This window comes from Zootoca vivipara, chromosome 14, assembly GCF_963506605.1.
Source record: "Zootoca vivipara chromosome 14, rZooViv1.1, whole genome shotgun sequence".
Lineage (NCBI taxonomy): Eukaryota > Metazoa > Chordata > Lepidosauria > Squamata > Lacertidae > Zootoca > Zootoca vivipara.
The window spans coordinates 7,011,159-7,027,041 of record NC_083289.1 but is presented as its reverse complement, the minus strand read 5'-3'; the positions used below and the strand labels follow the sequence as shown (position 1 = coordinate 7,027,041).

Sequence of the window (15,883 nt, the reverse complement as noted above, 5' to 3'; positions counted from 1 at the left end):
AGATCATTCGGAAGCTCTGCCTGGTGCAGGATACAGAAGCATGCAGAGAGACAAGAGCACATCCGCCCCTTTCTGAAGCAGTCACATGGTGGGTCCCAGTTGACTTCTAGCCCTGGGTAGCACCCGAAACACCTGTCTCCAGCTCACTTGGAGAGTAAGACCTTGGCCACATTTCTGTGACTTTCTCACGGATGAACGATGGGAAGTGGCACCAAGAATGAGACTGTCTCCTTCCCCCCATGTGAGGAAATACAGTGGTGCCTCTACTTACGAATGTTTCTACTTATGAATGGAGCTCCGTCCGCCATCTTGGATGTGGTTTAGATAGGATTTTTTTCTACTTACGAATTTTTAGATAGGGTTGCTTCAACTTACGAATTTTTTCTCCCAATGCATTCCTATGGGATTCGACTTACAATTTTTTTCGACTTACAAATGTGCGTTCGGAACGCATTAAATTCGTAAGTAGAGGTACCACTGTATCAAAATGGGGGACAGGGTTTCACTCTCACACACCAACATGTAATGTGAATGTTTGAGGCACTGCTTGGTAGATGGTTGCAGGGGTTGTATTATTGGCAACCATGTGAAAGTTGATACACCAGCCTCCCCTGAACCTGGCCTGGCACTCTGCAGATGTTTGGACTACAGCTGCACTGCTATGTTGGCTGTGGCTGATAGGAGCTGTAGTGCAACACATCTGCACGGCACCAGGTTGACCAGCTGGATCTGGCCAAAGGGGGGGGGGCTCTAGTCCAGCATCCTGGTCTCACAGTGGCCAACCAGATGACCTAACGGGGGAAGCCCACCAGCAGGACCCAGGTGCAGCAACAGCACTGACAAGTGGAACACCTTTAGCAGCCTTAGTGAAACTGCAGACTAGACTCTCCAAAGTCTGGAGCATCAGAGATGTCTGTCGACAGTCTCTTTGTCAAACACGCCCTCCACAAACACACAGTGGGCCATACAATGCTCACTCCGCCCTAAACTAACCAAAATCCCATATTCACAAGCAGTTGAGCTGAACAAAGATCTATCTCCCTTTTGAGGTTTAAGTGTCTGGACACAAAAGCGATTAGCATAAAAGCTTTAATGAATCTAAAATAAAAACAGAAACACACAGAGATTAAATCCCAAAAGTGCAGCAAAGGCTGGGGCAATTTGCAAACCCTGCCCCCTAAGTGACACTAATCAGGGCTGTCTGGGCGCTGCTGCTCAGGCCTGGTCTTTTTGTCTAGACTTGTAATCCATGAAGGAGAAAAGGGGAAATAAAGAGCTCAGAGATCAGCTTGGGCCTTTTCATCAGTACTGTAAGGGGGGGGGGGAACAATTCATGGCCAGAAAAACAAAACAAAAACAGCATCGGTATGTAGCTCACTGATGCCTGTGTTGCATGTCAATTACTGTATTATATATAAACACACATACGCCTCAATTGGACTATGTAGCAGACACCATTTCATCATATCCATTTCAGATGGGCAGAAAAGAATAATCCTGACAGGATTAGAAGAAGATACCAAATCATTTTAATTTTACACAATACTTAATCAGCTGCAAGAAAGAGTCAACTGTTATGGCTGCAACCCATTTAAAACTTATTAATTTTAATTTATTTATTTATTAAATTTGCATACACCCTTCATCCAAAGATCACAGTCCGGTTCACAACAGAAAAATTCAAAATGAGAACACAAAAGACATAGTAAAACAAAAACAAATCTATAACTCTCCCCCCCCCCAAATACATTTTAAAGGCCATGGAATGCTGATAGAGAAACGTTTTTGCCTGGTGCCTAAAGATATGTAATGAAGGTGCCAGGTAAGCCTCTCTTGGGAAAGCATTCCACAAAAAGGGAGCCAGCGCAGAAAAAGCGACCTCTTGTGGAGGTGGCACACAAAGAATGGCCTCAGATGATCATCACAGGGTCCAGGTTGTTTCATATGGGGAGAGGTGGTCCTTGAGGTACTGCAGTCCTGAGCCAATTAAGGCTGTACAGTGGTACCTCTGGTTACAAACTTAATTTGTTCTGGAGGTCCGTTCTTAAGCTGAAACCGTTCCTATCCTGAGGCGCACTTTTGCTAATGGGGCCTCCCATTGCACACGTTGCCAGAGGCGTGTGATTTCCATTCCCACCCTGGGGCAAAGTTCGCAACCAGAAGCAGCTACTTCTGGGTTAGCAGAGTTCGTAACCTCAAGCATTTGTAACCTGAAGCATCCGTAACCAGAGGTACCACTGTGTAGGTCAAAACCAGCACTTTGAATCGGGCTTGAAAACTAATTGGCAGCCAGTGCTGTAGGGCCAAGATCAGTGCAATATGCTCAAACCATCTTGCCCCAGTGAGCGACCTGACCACTTAATTCTGCACCAGCTGGTTTCCAAACCATCTTCAGAAGCAGCCCTACATATAACATGTTGCAGAAATCTAATCTAGAGGTTACCAGAGCACAGGCAACGTAAGTTAAGTTATCCATGCCAGATAGGGGTGCAGCTCAGCCACCAACCAAAGCCGATGGAAGCCAGTCTGTGCCGCTGAGGCCACCTGAACCACAAGTTACTGCAAAGGATCTAGAAGTACAGTACAGTACTCCCAAAGTTATGTATCTGCTCCTTCAGAGGTGTTAGAACAGGCATCCCCAAACTGCGGCCCTCCAGATGTTTTGGCCTACAACTCCCATGATCCCTAGCTAACAGGACCAGTGGTCAGGGATGATGGGAATTGTAGTCCAAAACATCTGGAGGGCCGAAGTTTGGGGGTGCCTGTGTTAGAAACTCAGATATATAAGCTAGGTGCGAAATGGCTCCTTAAAACCGAGGTTGCAGTCACCAAAACCTGCTTACCTGCTTAAGAAAGCTGGAGGGGCCAGTCAGATGGAGAAGTCAGTCACCAACCTAGCATCCAGAGATCTCCACGTGGCCGCAAAAAGCGCATGGCAAATTTGGAACCTTGAGTGCCTTTCACATGTGTCGGACCACAACTCCCATCAACCTTGGTCAGCATGGCTGCATTATGATGCTGGGGCAATGAGAGTTGTACTCCAAAACATCTGCCAGGGCTGATGGGAATTACAAAGCTGACAAAGGCCATAAATTGTTAAATCTAAAATATAGTACACCAATAGCAGAAGCCAGATAACAGATGATAACAAAAATGCAGATCTAAAAAACGCTCTCCCCCCCGAAGAAGAAGAAGAAGAAGAAGAAGAAGAAGAAGAAGAAGAAGAAGAAGAAGAAATTATGGAAACTCTGTAAATAAATATGTCTTCAGCTCACACCAGAAAGACTGTAAGGCATTCCACAACTGGGGCACCAACACCAAAAACATCACCCACCACAACTCATTTGGCAGGGCACTTGGAAAAAGACCTCTGAATGTGATCTTAGGGCCCAGGTAGACACGTGGGATAGACACAATCTGTAGTTTTAAAAAAGTTTGGTTGTGAGCTGCTTTGAGCATGTAATCTGGCCTCTTGAGCCCAATCCAGCGTGCTGGTTTTCACGTATAGGGACAGGGCTTGGTACCTCAGGGCCGCCTTCTCTCATTTGTACCTGTTCATACCTTGAGGCAACCTTTCTCAACTTGGTTCAATCCAAATGTCTCAGACTATAACTCCCATCAGGCCAGCATCTGCAGGATGGTGTTGAGGGTGATGGGCATTGTAGCGGAAAAGCATCTGAAGGGCACCAGGTTGGGGAAGCCTGCCCCAGGGTCATCTGTAGAGGCCCTTTGCCATGCGCCTAGGGAACCAGTTCTACAAGCGCCTCATAATATAACAAATATCGCCTGTCAAACTCATTTTAATTTCCAGAATAAATTCTGTTGTGGCTAAAGCAAGAAACAATATTGCCGGCCAAGGCTGCAACCGACCAAATGCGCTGTGGTCCTTACAGACTTGTTATCATCTCCAGGTCTTCCATTTTAGTAACTGCTATATATTGCTGTACTCTTTTAAAAAGTGACAAAGGGGAGAGCAGGTTTAATTAGTAATCAACTACAGGATTATTTGATCAATCGGTGGCGGAGGGGGGATTAGTGAGGTAAACTTTTAGTTGTTGGGAATGCAAATTAAAGGGGGGGCACATTTTGGCACTAGTGTGCCCAATGCAATAGGGAGATTAGAAGGTGAGCTATCCTTCTATCACCAAACAGAAGCTCTTCTTTCAATTTTGTAAGCTACTTTAATAATCTTAAAATAGCACCTATACTGAGGCATTGTTTTTTAATTGCAAACGACTAAAAGGCAAATGAATTGTCAACTAAAAGCTATTTTAAGAGAGTGATAATCCTAATAATTCATTGAAGCAAACTTACACATAACATTTTATTGATATATAACATTTTGTTTGTTTGTAACCTCACCTTTCCTCCAGGAAAACATAAAAGGCTCTCCCCATCTCCATTTCCCCCCTCCTCAACCCAATTTCCGCTCTGAGGTAGTTTAGGCCAAGAGACAGTGATTGAACTAGAAGTTTTTTAGCTGTGTGGGATTTGAACTTGGGTCCCTCCCCTAGTGTTCACCTGGAGGGGCACAATCCTACTGCACTTTTAGGCACAGGCAGTGATAATTTCACACGGAGGTTCTGTTCCCGGCTGCCACACACATTGGCAAAGTGTATATAAGTGACCCCACCCCGTTACATCCCATTCTGCCCCGCCCCCATTCTGCCCTCTTTTGGGCTCAAAAAGATCTGTGTGTCAGCAATCACGCATCAACTTGTTGTTTAGTCGTTTAGTCGTGTCCGACTCTTCGTGACCCCATGGACCATAGCACGCCAGGCACTCCTGTGTTCCACTGCCTCCCGCAGTTTGGTCAAACTCATGTTCGTAGCTTCGAGAACACTGTCCAACCATCTCGTCCTCTGTCGTCCCCTTCCCTTAGTGCCCTCCATCTTTCCCAACATCAAGGTCTTTTCCAAGGATTCTTCTCTTCTCATAAGGTGGCCAAAGTATTGGAGCCTCAGCTTCACGATCTGTCCTTCCAGTGAGCACTCAGGGCTGATTTCCTTAAGAATGGAAAGATTTGATCCTCTTGCAGTCCATGGGACTCTCAAGAGTCTCCTCCAGCACCATAATTCAAAAGCATCAATTCTTCGGCGATCAGCCTTCTTTATGGTCCAGCTCTCACTTCCATACATCACTACTGGGAAAACCATAGCTTTAACTATACGGACCTTTGTCGGCAAGGTGATGTCTCTGCTTTTTAAGATGCTGTCTAGGTTTGTCATTGCTTTTCTCCCAAGAAGCAGGCGTCTTTTAATTTCGTGACTGCTGTCACCATCTGCAGTGATCAAGGAGCCCAAGAAAGTAAAATCTCTCACTGCCTCCATTTCTTCCCCTTCTATTTGCCAGGTGGTGATGGGACCAGTGGCCATGATCTTGGTTTTTTTGATGTTGAGCTTCAGACCATATTTTGCGCTCTCCTCTTTCACCCTCATTAAAAGGTTCTTTAATTCCTCCTCACTTTCTGCCATCAAGGTTGTGTCATCTGCATATCTGAGGTTGGGAATGTGCCCAATGCAACTTCATGGATCACTGCCTTGCCGTGGCGAAGGGGCTTAAATAACTTAGAGAAGTTATGTTTTGACCAAACGTGATCCACCTGGAGAAGGAATTGGCAATCCACTCCAGTATCCCTGCCAAGGAAACTCTATGGACAAAGACAACAGGCACGCATCAACTGGATGTGTCTAAAATGGTTGCCTCCTGTACTTGACGACAATGGAGTGTGCCTCCAAGGGTGAAGTCAGAAGCACCAACGTGACCTCCCTAGGGTGCAAGCCTCGGCAGTGTGTCTGGAGGTCTTGGGCTGCCCAGACGACAAGACACCCCCGCCCCTCGACCTCGCTGATGTGATCCAAAGGGAAGCAGAGCAAGACGTTTGGCACCAGCTTGGCTGCAGGAGTTGCCTGGAGGAGACATAACAGGCACCATCCAACCATCTTAGGGACTCCATTCCAGTTTTGTGTAGGATTTACTCCTTAGCCTTTTCTTCACCCAAAGACACCCCTCAGGTCATGGAGGTTTAGGATCAAATTTTTCCTTCTCCTAGATGGGCTACCTTCCCAGGTTGACCAGCCCCATCTGCCCCCTCTACAGCTTGTGCAGAAACTGCCTCCTCACCCATTGAACCCACTAACAGTGAAACCCTATGTATGTTTATTTAGAATTTCAACAAGCCTTTCAAATGGAGGTCTTAATCTCAATTGGTACCTGCATTGGATTTTAATTGATTTTATGTATGTGTGGTTCTTTAAAACTATTTTATTATAAATTTGTAAACTGTTTTCATCTATGCAATTATTTTAAGTTTTAATATATGTAGCAGATATAATACTGTGTTATAAATTGGTCCAGGATGCCTCATAGTAGTGATGTATGAATTAAATAAGTAGCAATAATAATATAATTTATTTAGAATTAAGTCCCACTAAATTCAATGAGGTTTACAGTACTTCCTAGTAAGTGTGTTTTGGACTGCAGTCGAAGTCAGTCACATTAAATCCGACTTAAATTTCAGGAGTTAGCATACAGATTTTCAGATGCTCTTTTCAGTAATCCCAGCCAGAAAGACAAGGTTTCATTTTAAGCTTTATTGGTTAATGGAGAACACAAGAGCATTTGCCACCTTCCACACACAGCAATTTTTCTTACTTATTTATGGGATTTTTAGCCCACCCTACCCCAAACCTCAGGGCGTTAGATCGGTGCAGTATTCCAGCGTGTAATGTAACTGCAAGTCTGAGCTGTGCTCTACAAAATCCCTGGCTGAGCACATGGAGTGAGAGAAGCCATTCAGGCTGAAGACTGTTTACTAGCAGTCCACTACAAAGCAACAGCGATGAAAACCAGTCCAGAGTACACAGCAGGGCACAATCTCCTGAGAGCACTGCACAAGATGCTTCTGAGCTGCTTTTTCGCAGACAGAAGGATGCATGCAACAAGGCGCTACTCTATCTATACAATCCCAATTCCATTTCCCAGTTCTATTCTCAAAATCATGTGTATGAATTTGAATCCCCATCCCACCTATAGCCACGATTGAGAAAATGGTGAAAGACTTGCCCAGTGGCTACGCAGCTTCAATGAGGGCTCTCATGTTCCTCGTGCTCACTTGTGGTCCCCTGAGTGACGTTGGCCCACTCTCTCTCAGCTTACTAGCCCACCCCAAAGGGCTGTTGTTGCAGAAATAAGAGGGCAGGGCCCTCACAGGTGTGGCGCCAAGATGCTTGGAGGAAAGGTGAAACACAAATAAATCCCAGCTCCAAGACATGTTTCTTTGAAGTGTGAGCAGCTGAGTTCAAGGGGACACACTTGTTGCTAAGCACACACAGGACCACAGGCTCTGGGGCTAAGAGCAGCCAATGGGGAGATGGGGTTAAAAGGAAACTAATCCTTATTATCTGCCCAGAGCTAGAATCCTGAACACTTGATTCACAAGCTCATTCGAACTGGCAGGGCTTCCTTCCAAGACGCAGCATTCAGGATCACCTTTAGGGTAAGCAAAAAAGCTGCTTGCCCAAAGATGGCTTTTGGTACTCTGCACTGGCTGGCTGGTCACACTCCCAGTAACAGCACCATTCCAGCAGGCACTGGGCATCCTCCATTCACTCCCATCAGGCTGACAAGCCAATCCCTAGCTAAAGCAGCCAAGGCAATGCAAAAACATTTGGCAGGTTTTTTAAAAAAAGATGTCCCAGAAGCCTCGATTTTATTGGGAATTAAAACAAACAATGCTATGGTGTTGTGCTTGAACTAAGCCTATACTGTACACCCAAGTTCATATAAAAGGGAAGAGGTTTTACTTAGTAGCCATTTTGTCTTCCAACTTGGATGTTACACCTCCCCTGAAACCACTGATGTAAACACCCTATTCAAAAGGCTGATTTTTGAACACTGGGGGAATGGGAAAATATTTTAAGTGGGTATCTAAAAAAATACTGTAAATCAAACACTTCAGTAGCAGCATCAATTTAAGACACAGTCAGGATGCTGACGGAGAGAACTTCTAACTCATGGCATTCTGTAAACAAAACAATGGCAGCGAGGAGACTGGAGTCAGCAGACCCCCTCCTTTGCCTAGATTTTTAAAGGCTACTGTTCCCCAAAGCCTTGTGTGCAATTCACCATCTCAAATGCAATCCCTTCACACAACCTGTATTGCTTCCACTGACAATTCAATCTGCCCCATATATTTTACACCATGTAGATCTCGATTTCAGATCAGCACTACACATACCAAAAACGTCATTTTTAAACCACAAGAGCAAATGCATTAAAGGTTTCAAAGGACATTGTATACACAGGGAAAGTGAAAGGCCTTTATACTGTGTTTTTCAAGCACTGAAAGACACTTCATTTTCAAGAATTTTATTTTTGCAAAAAAAAGTCGGTTCAGCTGCAAAAGGCTTCAAATGGAAGGCAAAGCTCAGGTGCCTCCCACTTCGCAAGCCAGCGTAGTGGCTAAATCCTCAATGGCAGACAGCGAGTCAGTCCCTGGCTTTAGGAGTGTACCCAAGAAACAACGTATTGCAGTCTTTTTTTGAATGAACATCTTCTCCAGCTCTCTTGCTCAAAGGGGAGGTTTGATTCTGACGGAAAACCCGGAGCAGTGCCGAGGAAACGGCGCCCTACGCTGCAAAAAAAGGGGGGCTGCGGCGGCGGCGGCAGCTGTAAACAAGCGAGGGGCTGCTGCTGCTGCTATTGCTGCTCAGCAAGAGGCAAGTCACCCCATTCTGGTGTTTGCAGCAAGGAGGGGAGGGAGAAAGAGATGCATGTCAACATGCGGCAGAGGCGCCCCCGCCTCCTCCTCCGACAAACGCGCCTGGGGGGGGGGGTTGCTGGGCGGAGGAGAAGAGGGCGAGCCCAGCCAGCCGCCAGGCGAGGCGATGCCCCTTCACGGAACGACCTGCTGCTTTGCACACGACGGGGCGAGGCGTGGGGGGGGGGGAGATAGAGAAGGCATGTCTCTCGCCTCCTGCCCCGGGCTGTGTTGGACGCGACTGTGGATTGGGAAGCAGCCCCGTGCAAAGCTGCGCCTGGCGAGCTTTGTGTTGGGTCGCCAGCAAGCTAGCTAGGAAGCATGCACGCAGACATGCACCGTGGCTTGCGCGCACAGCCCGACCCCTTCTCCATACGAGCGTGTCTGGCTCTGTCTGCCCGGGTCTGTCTCGCTCTCCCTCCGCAGAGACAAGTAAACACATTTTCCATTTCCCCTCCCCCACCCTGCAGACACACAGGCACACACACACGCCCCGCCGCCGTCGGGCGCTGCAACTCGCCGCCGCCGCCACCTTCTTCCTCCTGCCGCCGCAGAAAGAACCTTGCGGAATCGGAGCCAGAAGACAGAATGGGAAGGGAGGCGGCGCAACGGGGGCTCTGCAACACTTGCAAAAAACAAAACCCCGATCTGGGAGGCAGGGGGCCCGTCGAGGCACAGAGACCCGGGCACCGTCGCGGCTCAGAGAGCCCTATCAATATGCAGCAGGCAGGGCGGCTGGGCACATGCAGCGCATGCATGAGTAAACCTTACCCCCGGCCGGCTCCCTCCCGAGCACCCAGCCAGCCAGCCACCCCCGGGCCCAGAGCCTTCCCTGAGCTGCTCACCAGATGGAGTTCTTGATCTTGTGCTGCAGCGCGCTGGCTTCGGTCCCCTGCAGCCCGGGCACCAGCGCCGGCAGCGAAGGGGCCGCCGTCGCCGCCGGGCCGACCCCGCCGGGGGCTTCGGGCGGCTGCTGCTGCTGAGTCGGAGGTGGCTGGTGCTGCTGCGGCTCGTCTGCCATCACTGCCGGGTCGGGGCTGGCTGGCTGGCGGAGGAGGAGGCGGAGGCGGAAAAAGGGAGGCGGGCGGAGAGGGCGCACAGCTCGCTTGCTTGGCTAGGCCTTCCCCGCCGCCGCACCACCACCAGCAGCAGCAGCCACCGCTGCAGCCCTCGCGGGAGCCGCCTGGCCCGGCTGCTGGCTGGAGGGGCGCATACCCGAGCAGGAGCCGCCGCCGCCGCCGGAGGAGGAGGAGGAGCCTCCCACTGCCGTTGCTACGCCGGAGGAGGAGGGAGGCGCATCGCGGCCAGGGGCACACAAGGAAGGCCGGCCAAAAGGAGCCCGCAGCCGCGCAGCAGCACCTCGGCTCCGCTGGGCTTGGCTTCTCCGCCTTGCAGCCGCCTGTGGCTGCCGCCGCCGCCGCTGCCGCCTCGGTCGGTCGGCCGGCCGGACAGCCTGCCGTGCGCGCAGCCTCAGTTGGCGCGACCGCCCTCCTGTTGTCGCGGGAGAGGCAGGGAGCGAGCGAAGTAGGGCGCGCGCTCGGCCCAGGAGGAGGAGAAAAGGCGCAGCCGCCTCCCCGCCTCCTCTTGTGCTCGGCCCGGAGCCCCTCGACGGGGAGAGATGGGCGCCCCCAAAGCGCCCCGACCGTTGGAGGTGTTCGCTGCCTCCCAGGGTCCGATGCCTGTGGGTGGCATCGGCGGCTGCTGTCGTTGCTCCTGCTCTGTTGCCCGGAAGGAGAGACCCACTGCTGGCATCACTAGGCATGATTCGGAGGAGGAACCGCCCCCGGCGAAAGGGAACGCACGAGGGAGGCGGCTTCAATCCCGCGCATTTAGGGCTCGCTTCTTGGCAACGAGCAGCCGGCTCGCGGAACGCAGCGGGACTTGATGGCAAGGTAAGGTGCCTCGACTTCGTGGTCTTCTGCCTGCAGAACTTCAGAGCGCGAGGGAACGCGGCTTGGAAGCAGCGTCGCACTCCTGCACGTGCCTACTCGGAAGAAAACCCCGTGGCGTTCAGCATATGCAAGAATGTGGGTCGGGAATTGCAGCCTCAGGTTCCGCGCTGCTTCAGAGTAGACTGCTGTGGATCGCGCCACCTGAGATCGCATGAATCATGACACAGGACAGCCATTGGGCACCTGAGGATTTGCCTAGCTGGCAGAGGCCCAAGGACTCCCTGGTGTCCATCTTTCCTCCACAACAGGAGGACAGTGAGGAATTCTTGAGCAAAGGTCAAACATCGTTTTTACTCCCATTTGCGGTTTACTGTCTCTGAGCATGGAGGTTGCAGTTAGAGACCTTGGCTGCAAATTGTAAGTGAAGTTTGGCTTCCATGAATGTGTCAAAGGCCCTTTTGAAGCCATGTCAAGCTATCTGAAAATATCATGGGCTGGCACTGGTCTGTGGACCAGCACTTTGAGTAGCACTGATCTAGCCCACAGCCGTCACCAACTCACTTGTGGCAGCAAGTCCCAATGGTTGATTATGCCTTAGATCACGGGTGTCAAACACAAGGCCCGGGGGCCTAATCCGGCCCGCCAGACCTCGTCATGTGGCCCGCGTAGCCGCCGCCGATAGCAACTGACAGTAGTTCTGGAGCCTGCGATTGGCCGAGGGTCAAAACCGGGGGTGGGGCTGCAGGCGGAGGCCGGGGCGCTGAAGCCGCGCTGACGGCCTTGGCCAGGGAATTTCAATTTCGAATGAGGCTGAGGCGGCCAGACGGGGAAGTGAGATGCAGGAGGAGGAGGAGGAAGCCCGCCGAGGAGGTAGGAAAGCCCTACAGGTGCCGCCGGCAAAGTTGGTGCCGGGACGGAGCAGTGCTGGATTTTTTTTTGGCGGGCTTTGCTGTTGTCTCCGAGAGCGAGTGAGGCGGCACTGGGGAGCTGCCGCCCGCCGCTTCCCTTCCTCTCCTCGGCTGCATCTGGGAGGTGGGCGAGCAAGGGGGCGAAAGGGACGCGGAGTGAGCCTGAGGGGGAAGTAGGCGAAGCGCAACAGCCGCTCTCTTGATAGAGCCGGGATTCTCTTCCCTCTTCCCCCGTTTTCTCCTCATAGACACTTGGGAGGGTGCCTGGCTTTTGCTCTGCCCCCACCCCCAAGCCGCCCTTTGGCTTCTCAGTTCCGGCGGAGCTGCTCCCCGGGGGGCGGCCGGGAGGGAGGCGGCGGCGGCACGGGTTCCTGCTCTTCCCGCTCTGCCGCCGCCTCCTCTCAGCCCCTCATGATGTAGGGCTCCAGATGGAGTCGCCTCGCGGTTTGAGTAGGTGGGAGGGGTTTTGGGGGGGGGAGGTTTTCAAGCCTCCTCTGCCTGCAGTCCCGGTAGGGAGAGGCGGCGGCGAAGACGACAACAGCACGGGTGGAGGGAAGAGCAGCTCTGAGGCGAAGATGCACGTCTGCTGGGGCTGCCGCCGCCTTCCTCCTCGGAAAATCCGCTGCCCTCCCTCAGCGCGAGGGGAAGGGACTCTGGCGCTGAGGAGGGAGGATGCAAAAGCAAAGCAGGGAGTTGGCACTGCACCGCATGTTCCTGCCCCTCTCCAAAGCATGGGGTGGGTTGCAGCGTGTGGCATCCTGCCTAGCGGGGTTTAGGTGTGCGCAGGGCGGGAGAGGGAAGCCCTCTTTCCATCTGCAGGTTTTTAATCCCAGCAGTGGCTTTCTCCTTCCTGCCGAAGGTTTAGTTGAGCGCCCCCCCCGGAAGCCGTCGATCCCCACATTTTGTTCAAATTTCCCTCGTTTACATCCCCTCCCACACACGCGCCACGACGCAGGAATGTGATCCGCGTGGGGGCGGGAATGAGCTTACATTATTACAAAAACAGTAATAATTGAATGCAGTGACAATAATTTATGATAATAAAGAGTGGACACATAGTCCTACAGACACAACCGGCCCTTTGAGGGTGACCAAACTGCTGATGCGGCCCCCGATGAATTTGAGTTTGACACCCCTGCCTTAGATGAAGAAGGAACACCTTCTAAAGACTGGAAGCAAGTTCAAGTGTGGGAAGCTCGTGAGTTCTAATAATAGTAAAGGTACAGGTAAAGGGACCCCTGACCAATAGGTCCAGTCGTGGACAACTCTGGGGTTGCGGCTCTCATCTCGCTTTACTGGCCAAGGGAGCCGGCGTACAGTTTCCAGGTCATGTGGCCAACATGACTAAGCTGCTTTCTGACGAACCAGAGCAGCGCACGGAAACGCTGTTTACCTTCCCGCCGGAGCGGTACCTATTTATCTACTTGCACTTTGACATGCTTTCAAACTGCTAGGTTGGCAGGAGCAGGGACCGAGCAACGGGAGCCCACCCCTTCACAGGGATTCGAACCACCGACCTTCTGATCAGCAAGCCCTAGGCTCTGTGGTTTAACCCACACCGCCAGCCGCGCTGGCTCTTTTTGGAGAGCTAGATTGGTGATGAAAATGTCTGACTGGGATGGAAGGGGGGCAAGATTAAAATCTCCACTCAACTCACTGAAACTACGGAGAGCTGTAAGTCAGCATACAGTAGTAGCGAAACACAGGAGGAGGAACCAAAGGGATAAGAGAGCTTCTTCTGGGCCTGCTCTTGGTGGGCTCTCCTATAACAGCAGGCCGGAGGAGAGAAGTGTGCAGAAAGCTTTTCCTGCACTGGGCAATATTTGGCCCATGTCTGGCCTTTAGTTGGTCTAAAATTCAGAAGTTCTCTGGGATCCCCATTTCCATCCTGCTCCCCAACAGATTCCAGAGATAAAGGCCAGTTTTCAGGAAGAGCAATGCTTTCTGGGAAGCTGTTTGATGGCGAAAGCTCCAATAAAGAGCCAATTCAAGGAATTGAGGAAGTCAGCACATCAGTCCTCTGGAAGTTATGACCCTAACACTGTTAGTGTCTGGCATGTGCTTCAGCGCCTGGGCAGCTCCACTCCTGCTTGTGCTCAGATGGGGAAGGGAGAAGGTGGAAGGCTAAAGGCTACTGAGGAGCAGCCCCTTGCCCAAAGCCAGGCCTGCTGTTTGGCTCCTGCCACCCTCTGACCCTGTGTCTCATAAAGAGGAAAGGGGAGGCAGAGTGGTCATCTTTCTCCAAAGCACTACTCTGTGAGATGCTGAAGGGGAAAAGAAGACTGGAAGAACCACAGTGCTGGTGCTAAAGGTAAAGGGACCCCTGACCATTAGGTCCAGTCGTGACCGACTCTGGGGTTGCTGCGCTCATCTCGCATTATTGGCCGAGGGAGCCGGCGTACAGCTTCCAGGTCATGTGGCCAGCATGACAAAGCCGCTTCTGGCAAACCAGAGCAGCACATGGAAACGCTGTTTACCTTCCCGCTGTAGCGGTTCCTATTTATCTACTTGCATTTTGACGTGCTTTCGAACTGCTAGGTTGGCAGGAGCTGGGACCAAGCAACGGGAGCTCACCCCGTCACAGGGATTCGAACCGCCGACCTTCTGATCAGCAAGCCCTAGGCTCAGTGGTTTAACCACAGCGCCACCTGGGTCCCAGTGCTGGTGCTAGTGCTGAGTAAAAAGGCAGGAAACAGAAGACACCTCATGGACCCCTTCTGAAGTGAGGCAGGGGGAAATCGGGACGGCCAAGTGCCTTCTCCTCAGGGGAAGGGAAAAGGAACCTGACTGCCACTTTGAACTGAGACTGGCTTGTTCTTCAGTCATGAGTGGAAAAGACAAAGCCATCATATCTTATAGACCCGTATTTATCTCAGTTTAGTTCCCGACCAAGAGAACGGCAGGCAGCATATTTGCTAAACAAGCCCACTGGGAAAATAACCTTCTCAGTGGCTAAATTCCTTTTCCTGGCGCTCAAGTGTCGGAAACGTATAATCGAATGTCTTGATGTGGGTTACCTGTAGGAGGTTTAGTAGTGCGGTCATACCCCATTTATGTATCCCGCTGATGCCCTCAGTTTTATATTTTTATGTATCCCGCTGATGTCTTCAGTTTTATATTTTTTATATTTTATGTATCCTCCTGATGCCTTCAGTTTTATATGTTTATCTTTGTATTGTGAAATGTTTTTGTTCTGACTATCGGTCGAATAAAGTATATTGATTGATTGATTGATTGATTGACAAAGCCATCTTGGCCCTTGGCTTGTGCCTGAGGCACATGCCTTCCCCCACTTCCAAATGAGTTTAGGAGAGCATAAATGGTGGCTGGCTCCCTCATTTTAATTGGGGAGAGGTTCCTGTCTCGGGAACACACCTTTGCCAGCCACAAGGTTGGAGGAGAAGAGCACAGGTGTCATGCAGGACATTTGGCTTCTCTTTCCTGTGGCGAATGGTTCTTCCTCAGCTCCCTTGAGACTTGGAGAAAGAGCACTGACATTCTGAAAAGCTTTTTCTCTTTCATGACCATAAGGGGTAGCTGATATGGTACCTTCCAGATGTTGTTGGACCAGAACTCCCATCCTCTCAAATTAATGGCCACATCTGCTGGGGCTGATGAGCCCGGCAATTTCTGAAGGGTGCTGGGGTGGCTCCCACTTAACACCATTTATATACCCAGGCTGGGCATAGCCCTTCCCTATGGAAGCATCCTTGGCATCTGACATCTCCTGTAGCTGTGTGGTTGTGTTGTCCCACATACGACCACTGCCTCCCCTTGGCATCTGGGAAGAAGGGCGTGTGCCACATTGGGCCTTGTGATGACTGGCAGGCCGAAGCCCCTGGGCTGGTTATGCCTTGAATAAATACTAGCGGCCCTGCCTTCTGCCCTGCTTTGGTCAGCTGAATACTGCCAGCTGCAGTTCAGGCACTGCTTGCTCTCAACACCCTCCAGGAGATGGGGGGAGTGTTGTATACAACTTGCCCCTATCTACTTAAGCCACCTCGAGAACTTCAGTTATTAGGAAGGCTATAAATGCCCCCAAATAAATATATTAAAAAATAATGCAATAATTAATGCAATAATTGATGTTATGCATCAATATATGCCAAACAATAGCATTTTAAAATAATTCAATCATCTACATATATATAAAAATGTAAAAGGTGCATGTAGGTGACACAGCACCTTTCTCAGAAACCGCTTGACTGATTTCGCTCAAATTTGGACACAACGTTCCATTCCACTGTGCAGAGGTTCCTAAACAGGTTGCGTAGACAGATGTCACACCTCCAGCATGTGAAACCCCAAAAACTCTGTGTTTC

The 15,883-nt window shown here is 50.7% G+C and overlaps 1 protein-coding gene across 1 annotated transcript in view; it reads right to left on the bottom strand.

Annotated features, from left to right (window-relative positions):
• Positions 1 to 9,978, bottom strand: part of RFX7 (regulatory factor X7) — a 45,606-nt gene extending 35,628 nt beyond the window's left edge. Inside the window, exon 1 of the mRNA XM_035130916.2 lies at positions 9,607 to 9,978. Within this exon, the coding sequence (XP_034986807.2) occupies positions 9,607 to 9,782 (176 nt within the window). The 5' untranslated portion in view covers positions 9,783 to 9,978. The remainder of the gene's footprint in view (positions 1 to 9,606) is intronic.
• Positions 9,979 to 15,883: the final 5,905 nt, after the last annotated feature.